The 17,250-nt window shown below is 49.3% G+C and overlaps 7 protein-coding genes across 7 annotated transcripts; 4 read left to right on the forward strand and 3 right to left on the reverse strand.

Annotated features, from left to right (window-relative positions):
- Positions 1-107: 107 nt before the first annotated feature.
- BX661DRAFT_140823 (uncharacterized protein) lies at positions 108-1,175 on the forward strand (the record flags this gene model as incomplete). The annotated part of the gene is made up of 1 exon (XM_051532860.1): positions 108-1,175. One exon carries the CDS (start codon positions 108-110, stop codon positions 1,173-1,175), a length of 1,068 nt encoding a protein of 355 aa, XP_051393911.1.
- Positions 1,176-1,363: 188 nt separating this feature from the next.
- BX661DRAFT_178558 (uncharacterized protein) lies at positions 1,364-2,222 on the forward strand. The gene has a single exon (XM_051534945.1). It carries the CDS (start codon positions 1,458-1,460, stop codon positions 1,902-1,904), a length of 447 nt encoding a protein of 148 aa, XP_051393912.1. The 5' UTR covers positions 1,364-1,457; the 3' UTR covers positions 1,905-2,222.
- BX661DRAFT_178560 (WD40-repeat-containing domain protein) lies at positions 2,223-5,001 on the reverse strand. The gene has a single exon (XM_051534946.1). The coding sequence runs from the start codon at positions 4,785-4,787 to the stop codon at positions 2,310-2,312; it is 2,478 nt and encodes an 825-aa protein (XP_051393913.1). The 5' UTR covers positions 4,788-5,001; the 3' UTR covers positions 2,223-2,309.
- A 2,731-nt stretch (positions 5,002-7,732) lies between these two features.
- On the forward strand, positions 7,733-8,386 carry BX661DRAFT_160963 (P-loop containing nucleoside triphosphate hydrolase protein; the record flags this gene model as incomplete). The annotated part of the gene is made up of 2 exons (XM_051533307.1): positions 7,733-7,989; positions 8,116-8,386. Coding segments are annotated over 2 exons (528 nt in total), but the record flags the coding sequence as incomplete, so codon positions are not given.
- Positions 8,387-9,813: 1,427 nt separating this feature from the next.
- Positions 9,814-10,459, reverse strand: BX661DRAFT_76834 (uncharacterized protein). The gene has a single exon (XM_051539469.1). It carries the CDS (start codon positions 10,302-10,304, stop codon positions 9,882-9,884), a length of 423 nt encoding a protein of 140 aa, XP_051393915.1. The 5' UTR covers positions 10,305-10,459; the 3' UTR covers positions 9,814-9,881.
- A 2,186-nt stretch (positions 10,460-12,645) lies between these two features.
- BX661DRAFT_196712 (uncharacterized protein) lies at positions 12,646-14,022 on the forward strand (the record flags this gene model as incomplete). Its single annotated transcript, XM_051538068.1, has 1 exon — positions 12,646-14,022. The coding sequence occupies one exon, from the start codon at positions 12,646-12,648 to the stop codon at positions 14,020-14,022; it is 1,377 nt and encodes a 458-aa protein (XP_051393916.1).
- Positions 14,023-15,321: 1,299 nt separating this feature from the next.
- On the reverse strand, positions 15,322-17,209 carry BX661DRAFT_169358 (uncharacterized protein; the record flags this gene model as incomplete). Its single annotated transcript, XM_051533513.1, has 2 exons — positions 15,322-16,772; positions 16,921-17,209. The coding sequence occupies 2 exons, from the start codon at positions 17,207-17,209 to the stop codon at positions 15,322-15,324; spliced, it is 1,740 nt and encodes a 579-aa protein (XP_051393917.1).
- Positions 17,210-17,250: the final 41 nt, after the last annotated feature.

The raw sequence follows: 17,250 nt of genomic DNA on the forward strand, positions 1-17,250 counted from the left end.
TGGGGTGTGGGGGCTTTGACTAATATACAAAAGCCATTTTTCTCCTCGTGAATTCACGCTTCTGTTTACTATTTCGGTAGGTTTCTGGCGTTATCGCCGCGCGCACCATGGCGTCTGCGGCTTCCGGACAGCAGTCGGCCATCGGGCAATACAGCAGCCCTAAGAACGCCAACGGCAACTACGAGGTGACGCTGATTCCGGGCGACGGTATCGGACCTGAGATCTCCAAGTCCGTTGAGCGCATTTTCAGTGCGGCTCAGGTGCCCATCGAGTGGGAGTCTGTCGACGTGACACCTATCCTGCGCGACGGCAAGACGGTGATTCCCGACGAGGCTCTTAACTCCATCCTGCGCACCAAGATTGCGCTCAAGGGTCCCCTGGCCACGCCCATTGGCAAGGGCCACGTTTCCCTGAACCTCACACTGCGTCGTACATTCAACCTGTATGCTAACGTGCGGCCGTGCAAGTCTGTGCCGGGATTCGCCACGAATTACGACAACGTGGACACTGTGCTGATTCGTGAGAACACTGAGGGAGAGTATTCGGGTATCGAGCACGAGGTTGTTAATGGCGTTATGCAGAGCATTAAGCTTATTACCAGACCGGCTTCGGAGCGCGTAGCGAGGTTTGCGTTTGCTCACGCGATTGCCACTGGGCGTAACCATGTCACGGTTGTGCATAAGGCTAATATCATGAAGCTTTCCGACGGGCTTTTCCTGCAGGCTTGCCAGGAGGTTGCTCGGGAGTTCCCCCAGGTGGAGTTTGACGAGATCTTGCTGGATCGCGCTTGCCTTCAGATTGTCCAGGACCCCAGCCACTACCGCAACACCGTTATGGTGATGCCCAACCTGTATGGAGATATCTTGTCGGATATGTGCGCCGGCCTTATCGGCGGACTTGGGCTTACACCCTCGGGCAACATTGGACGCGATGCTTCGATCTTTGAGAGCGTTCACGGTACGGGACCGGATATCGCCGGCTTGGATAAGGCCAACCCTACGGCCCTTCTACTTTCGTCCTGCATGATGCTGAGACACATGAACTTGAACTCATTTGCCAACCGTATTGAGGATGCCGCACTCAAGACTATTGCCGAGGGCAAGGCTATTACTGCTGATTTGGGCGGTAAGGCATCGAACACGCAGTTCACCGATGCTATTATTGCCAAGCTTTAAAGCGGAAAAATAAAGGTTTTAAAGTTGAAGTTGAATAGATAGATAGATATAGTACTATATTATATATATGTTTCTTATTGATTAGTCGGATTTGGGGCCCTTGTTTGGTTGAAGTGTTTCTTTTGGCTTTGCCAAGGTCATTGGCGCTGTTGTGGAAGTGGGCTGTGCGTCGTTGTCGTTGTCGTTGTCGTTGTCGTTGTCGTTGTCGTTGTTGTTGTCGTTGTTGTCGTTGTCGTCGTCGCTCCAGTTGTCATTGTCCCAGTCCTTGTCCTTGTCTTTGCCATGAGCACTGGTATTGGGATTAGAGCGGGTTGCTGCAGTCGTTGGGGGAGCACTCCGACGCGGCAGGTCACCAATACCAGTACCGGCAACCGCAGCACCGCCAGCCGTATTGGATCTCTGGGGCGACACAACCCCATCCTCCCCATCATAATCGTCATCACCAGCAGCAGCAGCATCAAACAAAACCTCCGTATCCCTCGACTCCATCTCATACTCCTCCTGGTCCGCAACTCTTCTTCTCTCCGTCGGCCGTTCCGGCATATAGTTCCTAATAGCTATCGGCAGCATCTCCCTCCGCACACAGGCAGCCCTCCCGCCCACAGCCATAACCACCGCCGAACCCCCCACGGTGGCCCACCACAAAACCATCCCCGGCACCCTTCCACTATGCCAAACAACCAACCCCAAATGAATAATGAAAAACGTCAATGTGAAATCAATACATAGCCGGGACCTTTCTACAAGATACAGGAGGGGAATTATGTTTATTGCGCTGGTGAGGAAAAATGCCAGGGATATGGTCCAGCCACTGACTGTGTCGCCGCGGAGAAGTGCGCTGTCGAAGAGGAGCGCGGGGGTGAGCTGGAGCGGGGTGAGGATGGTGGAGAAGAGGAGGAGGAGACTGAAGATTGTGTAGGCGAAACATTGGAGCGTCGTTATTTGTGCGAGAATTAAAAGCGGGTCCCAGGTGGACGCGGCCCTGAAGGACGACGAGCTGCTCATTTGTGCTAAATGAGAAAATAAAGGGAGAAAATGAACAAAAATCGTCAATTGCAGAAAAGAAGAAAATAATAATGCATTTTTTTAATTTCCAATCCATTTCGTCAGCCAACGGCGGATTGATTTCCCCTTCTACCAATCAGCCTGGTTGACACGCACAGTGTGATCGTCAGACGCACTCGCCAGCAGCCAGCTGCAGCACTTGTCGGCGCCCCCCGTCAGCGCCAGCGGGCTCCAGGCCAGGCGGTTGACCACGTCCGTGTGCGCCATGTCGCGCGGCACCTCGTTAGGCGTCCACTTGCTCGGCACCGCGCCGGGCGCCAGGCCGGCCCCGGCAGACGAGGCCGACCTCAGCACGAAGACACGGCCGGACTCCAGCGCCACAGCCAGAACGTACTCGCCACCAACCCGCCTTGGCACAAAGTCCACCGCCGTGACAGGCTCCGGGAACGCCAGCACCACGGGCACGGCCTCCTCCACCAGCCCAGCCATGGCCCACAGCTTGACGGTCTTGTCGCGCGACGCCGTGGCAAAAAAGCCGCCCTCAGGCGCCCATGCGGCGTCCCAGATGATCCGCAGGTGCGCCTTTTTGCGCAGCGCGCTCAGCACAAAGCCGCCCTCATCGCGCGCGCGGTGGTGCAGCGCCCATGAGCGGTCGCGGCTGACGCTCAGCAGCCAGCGGCCGCAGCCGCTGAACCTCAGGCGGGTGACCGTCAGCGAGTGCGCCGCAAGCACCGCCGGCTGCGTCCACCCCGAATCAACGTCGTACAGCCGCACGCTGGCGTGCTTCTCCGCGGTCGCACGGCACGCGGTGGCCACCCAGCGGCCGCCGCCCGGCGCGCACGCCACGGCGTAGATCTCGTAGGCGTGCGCGTACAGCTTGTCTGCCTCCGGCCACAGCGTCACCCGCATCAGGTCCTCCTCCAAGGGCGCGCCCGCGCGCACGCTGGCCAGCGCCTGGGCCGCCACGTCGGTGTGCGTCTGCCGCACGGCATACGTGTCGTTGGCGGCCACCACGGCGTCGCCGCCAGCGCCCACGACGGCCTTGTTCGACAGCCCCAGCACAGGCAGCGACGCGCCCAGGGGCAAGTCGCCCGCGTCCGCGAGCTCGTGGCCTGTGAGCGCAGCCCAGGCCTGGGCAAAGTGCTGCGTGGCGCGGAACACCCTCACGACCTTCTCCTCGGCGCCCGAGACGTACTCCGTGGCGGTGCGGAACTGGGCGCAGCGCAGGTCGTAGCCGTGGATCTGCGGCCGCGCCACCTCGAACCAGGACCCCAAGTCCCCGCTGCCGTGGGCGAAGAGCCGCGTTGTCTGGTCGCTGGATGCAGAGAGGATGCCGTGGCCGCAGGGCGTCCAGCACACGTCGCGCGCGGCGCCAAAGTGCCCCGAGGGCGCCGCCAGGGGCGCCCAGCGGCCGCCGGGGCCTGCGGGCGCCAGCTGCCAGCGGTGCAGCGAGCCCTGGTACCCATGCGCCAGCACGCCTGTGGTGCCCAGTGCGCGGGCGCCGAGGAACCCGATGCTGCCGCCGACCTCGCCCAGTCGCGCAGCCGAGGACCAGACGCCGGCCTCGGCATCCGGCGCCCAGAGCATCGCCGACCCATCGCCGGACGCAGTCAGCAGGTGGCCGGGCGCCACCCAGGCAACCGAATGCACCCAGCCATCGTGGCCCACCAGGACGGAGTCCAGGGAAATGCTGCGCGCTTGGTGCGGCGCTGTGCCCAGGCCGTATGCCTTGGTGGCCAGTTGCGCGGCAATATCGGCGCTGCCGAGATTTGCCGAGCATGCGTCGAGCACCGCCTGCATGCTATCGCCGGCCTCGCCCTTCTCGGCTGCCGGGCTGATGCGCCATAGCCGGACGTATCGGTCCTGGGACGCCGATGCCAGAACCACGTCGCCCCGCGCCCAGTGGCCGATGGCGCTGTTGCCGCGGTGCTCTGTGCTCACCCGGTGGAACGCCAGCGCCGTCACCCAGTCGTCGTGGCCGCCGAGTACCGCCTGCTCCACGAACTCCCCTGTGGGCGCGCGCACGTACATGTGCACGCGGCTGTCTGTGTTCCCCGTGGCCAGCACCAGTGCGTTGTCCCCGGGCATCACTGCCAGAGCCACGGCCAAAGCCCCGGCCTTGATGACCTGCAGCATGCGCCCGTCCTCCGCCCACACCCGCACTGTCCCATCTGTCGCCGCCGTCACCACCACCAGGCCATTGTCTATCTGCACGCCGTCTATGGCAATGATTGCGCTCTCGTGCCCTTCCAGCTTGACGCTTTCCCAGGTGGGTGGTTTATCGCCTGTGGTTGTTTTCTGGTTCTGGTTTTGCTGCTCCTGCTCCTGCCCCTGCCCCTGCTGCTGCTTCCAGATTCGCCCAGTGGTATCGACGGAGCCGCTGAGAATAATTGGTACTGGGGTGCCTTCTGCTGTGCGCACAAAGCGGACAGTGTTTATACGCTTGCTGTGGCCTTGGAGCGCTTGGTGGTGGGTGTTGGGCTGGTGCACGGAGACGTACGTGTTCATTGCGTAGGCTATCATGTCTGAGTCGAGAGTGTCCAGGGCGTGCGGAGTGCGGCTGCACGCTGCAGAAATGAACTTTGATTGAAAAGATATAGACGTCATCTCCTCCCCCCTTCTTCTGCCTGTAAAGTATATATGAGTTGATCCGGTGGGTGAAATAAATGAATGAATGAATGAATTAATGAATAAATAAACAAACAAACAAACAAACAAACGGATTATAGTTGTTGATATTTTTGTTTTTTTGAATGAAAATTGAATATTATTTTCGAACGAATTAAATGATAAATTAGAAAACACAGAACGCGTACCAATCAACACCACTTGTGGGGACCAATTATGGACCTATGAGCCTGGGTGGGTTAGGTGTTTTTGCTTCTGTTTTTTTTTGTAATTTAAACTGTATGGGTTTTGCAACTCGTTTTCCATAGTTTAAATTTTTTTTAGAAAACTCCCAACCTCACCGCCTGTAAAATAAGTTTTCGTTATAGGAAGCATGCAGCCAGGTTCTGCAACAGAGCCCATCTTTGGCAAGGTGGCGCAGTAGACAACCAGTCTTAATCATTAACTTTAGTTCATATTTTTTTTTACTTGTTTAATATTTTGCTCAATGTATCTATTTTCTCTTTCTCTCTCTTTGCGGTTGTTAAATGATGATACCAAGTTGAAACTAGTATTTTTGCAGGATTGACCGTAACCAAAATAATGGTTGACGGGCAACACCTATGAGCAAATAAATCCTGACAGCGTACCGTGAAAAATTAGCAAACTTAAAATCCATCTCCCCCCTTTTTTTACTCTTGTGCAACATGTACTTGTTTGATATGTTTGTAATTTCGGGTCGATAAATAATAATGTTCACAATTTAAAACACCATTCTTAATATATGTGTGGAACCAGGCACTATCCCCTATTCAGCATAGTATCTCGGTAATCTTTCAAAGCTGCGCGTGAAAGTACCCCCTCCCCCACCACTACTACCACCACTACTACCACCACCAGCAATAAAAAGAAGGTTTATTGAATATTCTTGATTTTTTTGTTTATGACCCACAGTTCAGGATTGTTGGGTAGAAATTATCTGCAAACGTCTCTCTTTTACCCATGGAAGAAGAAAAAACAGAATTATTTGGTATAATTTCCGGCTGTCTTGTCAAAATAGCAAAGTCTATTTTTTTTATACTCTATTCCTTAATAAAAACATTTATAATCACATACAAATTTATCAAATGGTGGTCGATTTCATTTCGGCAAACGCCAGTGTCACAATCGGTACATTTGTGTCAATGGCCTGCCTTGTGGCAATGCTCAGCGTTAAACCCACCCAGCGAAAATCCGAGCCCGTGCTTCCGCTGATTGCATTAAGCATTGTCAACGGGACTCTTTTTGTAACCCAAAGCTCATCCACCAGCCCAGTTATTTTCACCGCTTCCCTGTCTGCTACAGTTTCCCTCATTGCGTACTCAACATTCTATCATTATCTGGATATCACGGCCACCATCAGCGGCAGCGATATGCTTGCCTGCCTCCATATGGCCAGAGTCTACCGGCTTATCCAGTCACCGCTAATAATGTCCCTGCCGGCAACTGCGGCCAGCGCAGCCATTCACTTTTGTCTTGCATGGAATGCACTGGATTCGCAGCAAAAACATAAACTCGTGCATCATTTCAGGAGCGTACTTGCGCTTGATGGGTTTATTCTTGCCAGGCTTGCGCGCAGCCGTGAGCTTGCCCTCAGTGGTTTGTACACTAACAGGTTTGAAAATGAGTTTTATGAGCACAGCAGAAATGCAGTATTCAACTCGATGCAGAGAGGTAAGAACATTATTTTAAAAAAAGCACGCTTGATTTTTATGTTTTTAAATACTTGTAATATTGTTTTTAAATATGCCATTTTATATTATCAGTTTTTTTGTTGCACAGATAGGTTTTTTGTCCTTCGCGGACCCTTCCTGGCCGAGTGGAAAAGTATTGTCAGGATGGTTTTTGCCGACACCTTTGTTGGAATTGCATATCACTGGCGCCGACTCCTGTTTGTCAGCATTATTGCGAACATTGGCAGCCCAGGCGCAATCGATTACCCGAGCCTGGCTGTGTTGCTTGTTGTCTTGCAGCTTCTGTCCCTCACTACCTTTGCCAGAAAATATTCATCGGCTACAGGGCATCTGATAAACAAAAAAGTGCGTTTTCTGCTCTATGTAAAAACGCTAGAGTTCTTTATGGCGTCGCATTGCGATGTTCCCAACACTTGGGGGTTCGATAGTAGGATCTGGGACATCTCATCAGGAATCAGCAGTCTCAGCAGCATACTCAGCTCGACGATTTCCCAGTCGTTTACTATTTGGATTATCTACTGAGAAATTGGCTGGCACGTTCTCATTCCCATCCTCATAACCCTCACTCACCAGCTACTCTCTCACTTGGTCAACAAAAAGCTTATGAGTTTGGAGAGACTGAACCAAGAGACCAATATTCCCAAATTCCAGGAATCCTTCTACACCATAGTTAACAATATCCGCGCGATTAAGTTCCACGCCTGAGAAAACTTCATAGATGTAAGGTCGTAGTCTGATTTGCCAAGGTACACACCGCCGATGTTCTGGTATGTGGCAAGTTACGGCATCAACCTTGTCGGATCTGCGACTTCTCAGATCGCCGCAGCACTGACAATTATCCTTTTCGGCAACGCATCCGATAAATCAGTATCATACGCCAATATTGTGCTGCTGGTGGACTCGATTAGTTCTCTGACGTACTTTGCTGGGACAATAACCTATGCCGGGGGGAACATTCGTCTCGGTTAAAAAAGGCGTGTATTTTATACAGACACTTGCCGATGCTCAGCATACAAACTTTATTATGCACATGCCAAATACCTCTAAGGACAGCGTTGCGGTGGAGCTCAACAATTGTATATTAAGCTGGGGGCGACAACAAGCTTGCATTGGATCCGACCACGCTGTGCACCAAGGCCGACGAGTTTGTAACGATAATCGGACGCATTGGAGGTGGCAAGTCGTCACTCATTTCGGGGACTGTGCGGCGAGATGCCTGTGGTCGGCGGACATGGTCGCGTGTATGGCAAGATTGGCTACGTTGGCCAGAAGCCATACATTATGAACGTCACCTTCCGCGAGAATGTGCTCATGGGCGCTGAGTACGACGAGAAGTGGATGCATCAGGTGCTTGAAGTCTGCGCTCTGTCCGAGGATGTCGAGCAGGTTGCAGCTGGTGATATGTCAGAAATTGGCCACAATGGTACTAACCTGTCCGGCGATCAAAAGGTGCAACTGGCACTAGCAAGGTAAGTATTGAAATATTTACAGCAAAACGTGTACCATACATGCAACATAAGCAATGTAAAAAAAAGTACATTTTTGTTAATTATTCTGTGTGCTCTATTTTGTTTTGAATAGGTATCATCTTATAGGGCACTGTACCTGAAGGCAGACGCTTACATTTTTGACGACTTGCTTGTGACTGTCGATGCGCGGGTCGAGCGTCTCATCGTCGAGCGTGTTTTGGCATCAGGCGGCATCATTGGCGACAAGACGCGCATTCTGGCTACCCACGCCGAGAATCCGGTGCCACTAAGCAGCAAGGACATTAAGCTTACTGAGGGGCATGCCGAGATTGCCGAGCAGCAGCCGGTTGAGCTTGTGTCTGCTGTCAACACAGAGGAGCACATTTCTGCATTGTCGACAAAGCCAGATATTTCTATTGAAGCTGAATTGTCTGGCAGTGATGGCGACAAAGACAACGACGACGACAAGGGCAAATCCGGAGAGTTTACCATTCACCCTGGGTTGGAAGCTCCACCATTTAAATTGACACAGTTGTGGAAATTTTTGGAGCTCAGCGGATACATGCCTGTTGCCATTGTAGTCTTGATTCAGTTCACCAACGTCTACGCGATCTATTACGTCAAAAGCCTATACACTGAGCTCATGGTCGATAATAACCCAGACACTATATGCCAGTCTATGAGCAAGTACCTGATTGTCAACGCGCTCACAGGAATCGGCCGCATGCAGCTGGGGTCTTTGGAAAATTGGATCAGAGACAGGGTTTTGACAAAGCCCCCTTTGAATATAATGCGCCGCCAGATTATCGGCGTCATTCTCTCGCTGCCACTCACACTGGTCGAAAGTCTCTCTCACTTTCAGCTTATCCGCATGTTCATAGACGACCGAATTATGATCACCAGTTACCTTCTGCAGACCCTATATAACCGTTTATTGTTCAATGGTATCTCGACTGCGTCCTCTATACTCCACGTTATCAAGACATCTCCAATGATGTTGCTTCTGTGCTTGCCGCTGGTTGGCGTAGCCACCATGTCGCAGGTATTTTCCAAAACACTGAGCCAAACTATGCGCAAGCTAGAAGAAAAGTATTTTTGTGGTTATTCCGCTAAATTCGACGAACTGTTGCCTCATAACAGGACTCTGCTTCGGATTCACAGGCGTGCAGATTATTACCTGGACCGCTTTAGAACCGCCATGGCCGCCCAGATATACTACAACTACGCCTGCAACATACTGAGTGGCTCACGCGAGATAATGTCCACAATCTGCGTCGAGCTCATTAATAGCAGCGCGCTGCTCTTCAATATTTAACGGCGCCTGTACACCAATATTCCCGTGCTTGCTGGAGAGGTCGACGTGACTATTTCGCTGTCACTGAATGTGTCCCACCAAGTATTTTCGCTAATTCATATGTTCAGCAGATTTAAGGAGGAAGTTCGAGCACATTTGTGCTACTACATTTATATAGAACAGTTGGAGCACGAGGCACCGACAGTCATCGAGAATGCAAGGCCAGAACCCGGTTGGCCGCAGAGTGGAATGGTTGAGTTCCGTAATTACAGCATGCGCTACCGCTCAGAGTTGGGTCCTGTTTTCAAGGGGCTCGGCCTTTCAGCACGAGGCGGCGAGAAGATTAGCATTGTTGGGCGCATGGGTGCAGACAAGAGCTCACTCGCATACGCGCTGATGCACTTGGTCGAGCCAGCCAGCGGCTAGATTATGATTGACGGCATTATCATTTCGACCACTGGGCTTCACAACCTGCGATCGCGCATTGCCATCATTCTGCATGACCCGGCGCTGTTCAAGGGTACCATTCACGACAACCTTGATCCAGCCAACGAGTACACTGACAACGAGGTCTGGGCTGCGATTAGTGAAGTCCAAATCAGCGACGTTCTTGATATTCCAACAGAGAAGTACGACAAACCCCCGAATGGTGAGTATTCCGACAAGGGGCCGTGGGTCGGGGTTGTCGGACTAAAAAGTGGGTGAAAGAGGATGTAATTAACTTTAGCGTCGGGCAGCGGCAGCTCATCAGTCTTTGCAGAGCACCCCTTTGGCGGCGCAAGATTGTCGTTTTGGACGAAGCGACAGCCAATGTGGATTCCAAGACCGACCAGACCATGCAGGATGACATTCGCCGTGAGTTCAAGGACTGAATTGTGTTGACCATTGCGCACAGCCTAGGCACTGTTATGGACAGCGACCGCATCCTGGTGATGGACCACGGCCAGATGGCAGAGTTTGACACGCCTGACAACCTGCTTACTGACAAGAACAGCCATTTATCGCAGTTGGTCGAGAGCATGAATATAAACCAGGGCAATTGACTTGTTTTTCAACAAACAAATGGGATTTTTACGGATCCAAATTCATTTGCTGATAAACTTTATCTCTCAGTGTATTTTTTGGTAGTAAAATCCCGGCTTTTTACATATTTTTGGTTGAGCATGAACCGCCATCAGGTTATCAGTCTGAAATTAGTCTGCGGTTGGCTCAGCAAGGCGTTAATTTGATTTGTACTTTTTGGCGGCCGAGGTGCACGTGTAGCGCAAGTTTAATTTGATACGCAGCATAGAATGCGGCTAAACCACAAATGTTTACTATCAATATATTATCAATGGTCCGATCTGAGTATCTTAGCACTCTTGCGGAGATTACTTTGTCTAATCGTATCGATATATAAAATTGTTACTTCTTGCCCCCTTTTTTTGTCTCACTCTCTCCTCAAATGGCACACATCACATTCACGGATTTCAATTTTTTATTACTTTTGCAATGGATTTAAGGAAATCCGTGTTTGGTGTTTTTTTTTAAAGTGACAGTGTATCTTGCAGGAAAGCGGTAACAAAACGCATAGCGGGGTTCATCCTTTACAGAAAGTATCTTTCGAGCATATGTTACCTCCCCCTATCGCCGGTCTTTCTTTAGTTAAAAACCCATCAGATTGCAGTAAGCAAATATGACGAAAGTATTGTGCTAAAGGCATTTTATTATTTTTCGTCACAATAGGCGCATATTTACAATTGCACGCCTGCCATTCTATCATGCCACAGATCAGTACATTTTTATTGCCAGCATGCTTTTATATTGGCAAGATAGTACAACTCACTTGATGCGTTTTGTTTATTTTTTGGCTTGCATGCCTAGAAAAAGATGCAAAAATTGAACAATGCAAAGTGGCGCTACAAAAGTTGTTCTGCAAAATGAGAGCATGCTTTATTCTATTTTTCTTCTCTCGCCGGAACCCCCCCACACACAATTATGTGTCCCTTTTTGGCAAATCAAAGAGGAGCAAATAATGGAAACGGCTTTCGGAGTTGTGCTGCAAAATCCGAGCCTTTTCCTCTGTGCTTATTGTCCAAACCCACCAACAATTTTCCTTTTTGCGCTGCCCCCTATTATTTTTAGCGTGCAGGATGGGGGTGGGTATTCTACACACTCAATTAACAGTATTGTTTACCTCCCCCTCCCACTTTTATCACTCCTGGCCCACTCGCCCGCTTCTTTTCTGTACGTTTTTCAATGAGAGAAATATGACGACGACAGGCTGACAACTTTAGTTTCAAAGTTGGTGTGAAAACCGCTAAAATATATAGCATGTTTATAAGGGGTCCCCCATCCTTACGTTTTTCTATTTTTTTTGTCACTTTCATTTTAAGGCACCATTATTCTCTTTGCTTTTCACCTCTTTTATTGCTTTTACACCCATTAGATATATCCCTTCACTATTACCTATTATCACCACCACCGCCACCACAACAATAATAATAAAAGACAAGTCCCAGCACCTTGGTCTCAGCTTATATTAAACTATACTTGCTATCGGCGTGTTGATTTCTTGTGCCCCTGGAAAAAAAAAACTATTTTGGGTTTTATTTTATTTTCTTACCCCCAGTCCTACGTGTCAGTGTTTTGTAAATACACACGGATTAGTAATCGTGCTACGCAGCAGAAAACAAAGTGCATAACAAAAAACGCCAAGGCTACTCTAAACAGCCACTTTCACCCTGCTTGCCTCTATATCGATCATTTTTTTGCATTCGACACTCGACACTTTTTTTATCATTCAACCACACACGAGCAACGGTCACAATAAATCCCAGCAACATAGTAAATATTGTAATTTTTAGTCGTGTGCAGCGACATCAGTGCCCATCACACTAATTTTTCGCACTCTTTTATTTTTATTCATTCGTCTTGGCATTGAAGTCACAAAACCTCTTTATCATTCTATAGAAAAATCAAAATTTCTCATTTATATTTTCTCTTACTCTTTCTTGTTCTAGAAAATTTTAGGTACATTCTGGTTTCGCCCAAACACTGAAGTCACTTTAATACGCCTCCTTTTCACATTCCTTTCCCCTTTCCCCTTTATTACATTAAAGTCTCGACATCCATCGACAGCTACTTCACACTCACATTCACACTCACTCACGCATTCGCCTCCTATTTATCTTCTCGCCCCCTCTTGTTCCTATTCTTTTTTTCTTTCGTCCCACTCTTTTCTTCTTGCTTTTGCTTTTGGCTACTATCAAATATCTTTATTTAGTACATATATCACTATTATCAAATTATACCAACGCTTTTTATTATACATATTCTTTTACTCCTCTTTTCATAAACATTTACATAAGATACCCACGGCAATGAGCTGTTCAGATTTAGACTCTTTGCATTACAGCCCGCAGATGGATACCGAGATATCCGCAGTATTTGCCGCCGAAAACGACACACACACCTTACAATCCATCACCGAAAGCCCGTTCCCCGAAGATGTTCCCCTGCTGAGGTCCTGCGAGAACTGCCGACGCAAGAAGCGCAAGTGCAGCGGCCACAAAACCACATGCACACGGTGCAAGGCCCAGGGAGAACACTGCGTCTACCGTCCGACCGCCCGGTTCTTTAAACCAGCACGCAAGTCGGCAGAGATTAAGGCGGCGACTCACTGTAAAAAGCAACGCTCATCTGCCTTTGGCCAGGCGTATTCGGGACACCAGGGTGGTGTGCGGCGCAGTCGCGGGTCATTGGATGTTGCCAATAGGAGTTCAGCCGAGCAGCGGCCTCGGGCTATGTCTGCCATTTCCGCGCTGAAGAAAATACAGACCGAGAGGCAGAGTGGCTCATTGTTGGCACCGGGTGAGCTAGTGGTTGCCATGGAATGTGGCGATGTGAGCGCATCACCCTCGCCCGCAATAGGTTATAGCCAGATGTTGCCGGCGGCGTTTGATAGATTGGCACCGGTTGATTTGATGAGTGGCGGAGAGGACTCTGGCTTGGTGGCTGACGGGCTGTCATACATGGGTGGTTTGGCGGCTGCAATGCCCTCAGCGACAGCAGCCAATGACATGCCGGCGAGCTGCTCCTACACAATGAACTTGCCTATATCAATGTCGCCGACACATATGATGCTGAATGGACAGGATTTTGATTTTAATTCAGTTTCTTCTGCCATGATGCTCACCGGCCCCACATCCACACTCCTGATGTCGCCCACCTCGGTCAACCAGCACCAGTTCATATATCAGAACAACTATGCTGCGGCCGCTGCCATGGTCCAGTCGCCAGCCATGTACGGTGACGACGAGCACAGCCAGATGACGCTTGTCTCAGCCTTTAACAGAAATCAACAGACGACCGCTGCATTCTTGGCTGCAGCTGCGTCTGCTGCCAGCGGCACCGTTACATCGCCTGCGCAGCTGACTATATCTGTGCCCTCGCACATGTACTCGCCACCCTTGTCCACGTCATCATTTTGCACAGGAATGCCGAGCACGCCGCCGTTGGCCGAGTCTGTTTTGTCTTCATATTTGGTCGCTATGCCGGCCCAGCAGTCGCAGGGTTTTGAAATGTGGCCCCCCGCGACCAGCGCGTTTGGCTCTTTGAATGCCGGCCAAACGACAGCATCCATGTTGGCGTCGCCATTGATCGCCAACATGTCTGATGCCTTGGGGAATGGTGTCAACATTGGTCTGGACTTTCTTCTGCCTTCGGCAAAATCAAACTATTCTGAGTGGTCCACTTAGAAACATTATTTTTCTTTCTTTTTCCGCTTGTAAAATTGTACATGTTTATTTTCATTATTTTGTATGGGTGCTGCATGAAATGTTTATTTCCCCGATTACTAAAGGCGGTAAATGCTCGGAGTATTTTGCTTGAAACATATCCTTTTTTCAGAAAAATCAATAAAAGACTTTGCGATTTTCTTCGCGCCAGACAGGATTACCTGTGTTTATCTTTTATTGGGCGTTTCATCATCAAAAATCAACCAGGAATAGAAACCCCCAGCTTTTTTTTGTTATTCGGGCACACGCGCGGTATTTACTCGGCAAAATATATTTGCGTGTGTGAAATGGTCACAAAACTCGGCAAATCCAACGGGAGCGTAGAAAAACAAATGAAACTCGGATTTGCACGCAATTTTTATTACTGGAAAGCCTCATTGTTCCTCATATGCATATCATAGTGTTGTCGCGAGTAGATTTATTTATTTATTTTCAGTCATGTGAAAAAATTGTCAAAACTATTCGTTGCAAGGAAATATCAAGTTCGTTGATTTCTCATGATATTGGAAACATTTATTTTGTTCCAATTACTAATCATGAAAAAAATTCACAGTTGGTCGAATACTGTACTTTTTTTAGCACAAATATCGATGTTTATAATTGACCAAAAAATGATAATTGGGAATACCAATTACAATTACATACAATTAACATAATACATTTGAGTGCCCCCACGTGGTTAATGGCAAGACAAGGGAGTGCTTTGCTGATTTTCCCTTTTCTAAATATATATACTTATTTCCAACATGAGGATGTTTTTATCTTGTCGCACTTATTCTCATTACTAATTGTCTGATGCGAATAAACAATGAACAATGAACAATAAATAGAAAAATCAGCAATATCCATGATTGCTTGATACAGTTTTTCTAGAAACCTATTCTTTTTTATTCGAATGTGTATGCAATTGCTGGATTGTTTTCTCGATATCAAATGACTTGTCTTTCCTTTGAATCGTCCGTCGCTATATAAAGAACAGTTGCTCATGCAGTAAAAATATAAATATAAAATAATCTCGATTAATTTACATTTTATGTGCATTGTTCATCAAGGGAAGGTGCGAACAGAAGAAAAATAATAATAAAAACACGGATCCGAAATGCGCTTCCGACACTCACACGCAATTCAACAATGCATAAGCACATTCATGGCATGCAGGACGCACAGCTAAACACCCCCAAAAAATTGATGTTTATTTCAAAACAGGACGCACAGCGCCAAATAGATTTATACACAGTTGAAATAAAAAATTGGCTTTTTTTATGGAGACGAAAACGTAAATGCTGTCGAATATGCTGTGACGAATAGTGGGCTGATCGATTGGCTTTGCGACGCTGAGTCCTTGTCGCCACCGCCATCATTGACGTCAAGGAACACGTCAGACGTGGGCAACAGCGCAGTGCTGTCAGAGGCGGGTTTGGTCGAGGAATGAAGGCGACGAGGCATTCGAATGACACGTGGCGACTGGCCCACAACGACGCACTGGTGGGGCGAGTTGCCGAGAGAGTGCTCTGCCAGAATCTGCGACATAAGCGGCTCCAAGTCGACCACCGGCCCCTCTGACTCAAAATGGTAGTCAAAGGCACGGGTTTTGCCCGATGGCGTCAACGGGTTCCAACCTGATACAGACACAGACACAGGCGAAGAAGATGCAGGAATTGATGCAGGAGTGGTTGTGAGAATTGGTGCAGAAATGGGTGCAGCGGTAGTAGATGATGCAGCGGCAGCAGAAGATGCAGACAAGGAGGCATCATAAGACGGAGACACATCAGAAGACGATGCAGCGGTAGCTAGGGGCGCAGCAGCAACAGCAGAAGACGCAACAGCAACAATAGATGTAGCGGCAGCTGAGGATGCAGCGGTAGCAGTGCTAGTCAGATTCTCGTGTTTCTGTTTCTGCAAATACTCATTCCGCTGCATCTGCAGTGCCCGGCACAAATCCTCGAGCTTGTGGCTCTTCATCATGGCTGTGCGCGCATAGTCCATCATCGATGTCTTAATGTTGGACAGATCCTCAACATCGGCCATCAGCTCCTTGATACGAACAGTGTCCATCTCCTGCCTATCCTTATTACAGCCAACCAGCGTTTCCAATAACAGGACACAGTGCTCAAGCCGTTGCTTGGCGACCATGCCCTGTTGCTTATACAAGGCGATTTCAGTCTTCAGCCTGTGCACCTCGGCACACCGTGTGTCTGCGCTCTCAGTAAGTTTGTGAATTGCCTCTGCGTTGGCCAAGTCACGATTTTCGGCTATGATGAACTTTTCTTGCCACAAATGTGCCTCCAGCTTCAGCACCTTTTCAACTGATGCAAAGTGCTCTTCGCGCAGAGCGTACTGGCGCTGAAGCCCCTGGAGAAGCATATGCACGTCCGATGGCACTGGTAGGCGACTCGCCAGATGCCGGATCTCGTTGACCATGTATGCGTCGCGCTGTGCTATTTGGCTGTGTGCCATGTGTATTTCCTGCTGCTGTGCTGACACCAGATACTGGAGCCGCATGATGTTGTAATCCCGCTCTATAACCATTGCTTGCAGCCTCGCGTTTTCTCTGACCATTTCGTTGTAGCTCATCTGCCTCTGCTGTCCTCTAGAGCTCTCGGGTGATACATTCCGCGCCCTGTCCTTTGCGGCCAATTCGTCGATTAGCTCATCATCCTGCCCAATAACGCCCGCGTCACTGCCTATCGTAGGATCGATACTCGCCTCGTCTAAGCTTTAGAAAATAAAAAGAGAAATATTTCTTCGAGATTAATAACAGGCGCTCGGTATATCCACAAAAAGCAAAAAAAACAGAGCAACTAAAGCACTGTCAGAGCATTTAAGTTAATGCCAAACGAGTGGATGCAATATAATTACCTGCCAGACCATAGTCCTCTTTCAGCGCTTGAACAATCTCATGCAAGACGTTTTCCGACAGCGAGACAATTTCCGACACAATGCACTCGTCGTCGTTCGTTGCCCTGGGCACATAGCCACTGGGGACCGGGCGATTCTTATCACTCACGCTGCATGCATTGGGGTTGGCTTGTTCAGTGCGTGTATCCAATACCACCGTTTCCACAGAGGGGCTCTTCTGAGAACTCTTGGACTTTGCGGCCGCTTTCTTTGCCTGCTGTCTGTTCTTCGAGTGCTTGCTTCTGGTCATGATGTGTAGATGTTTTTATGATACTAAATGTACAAATAATG

Source organism: Kickxella alabastrina (assembly GCF_025024165.1).
Source record: "Kickxella alabastrina strain RSA 675 chromosome Unknown BX661scaffold_4, whole genome shotgun sequence".
NCBI classification, from domain to species: Eukaryota; Fungi; Kickxellomycota; class Kickxellomycetes; order Kickxellales; family Kickxellaceae; genus Kickxella; species Kickxella alabastrina.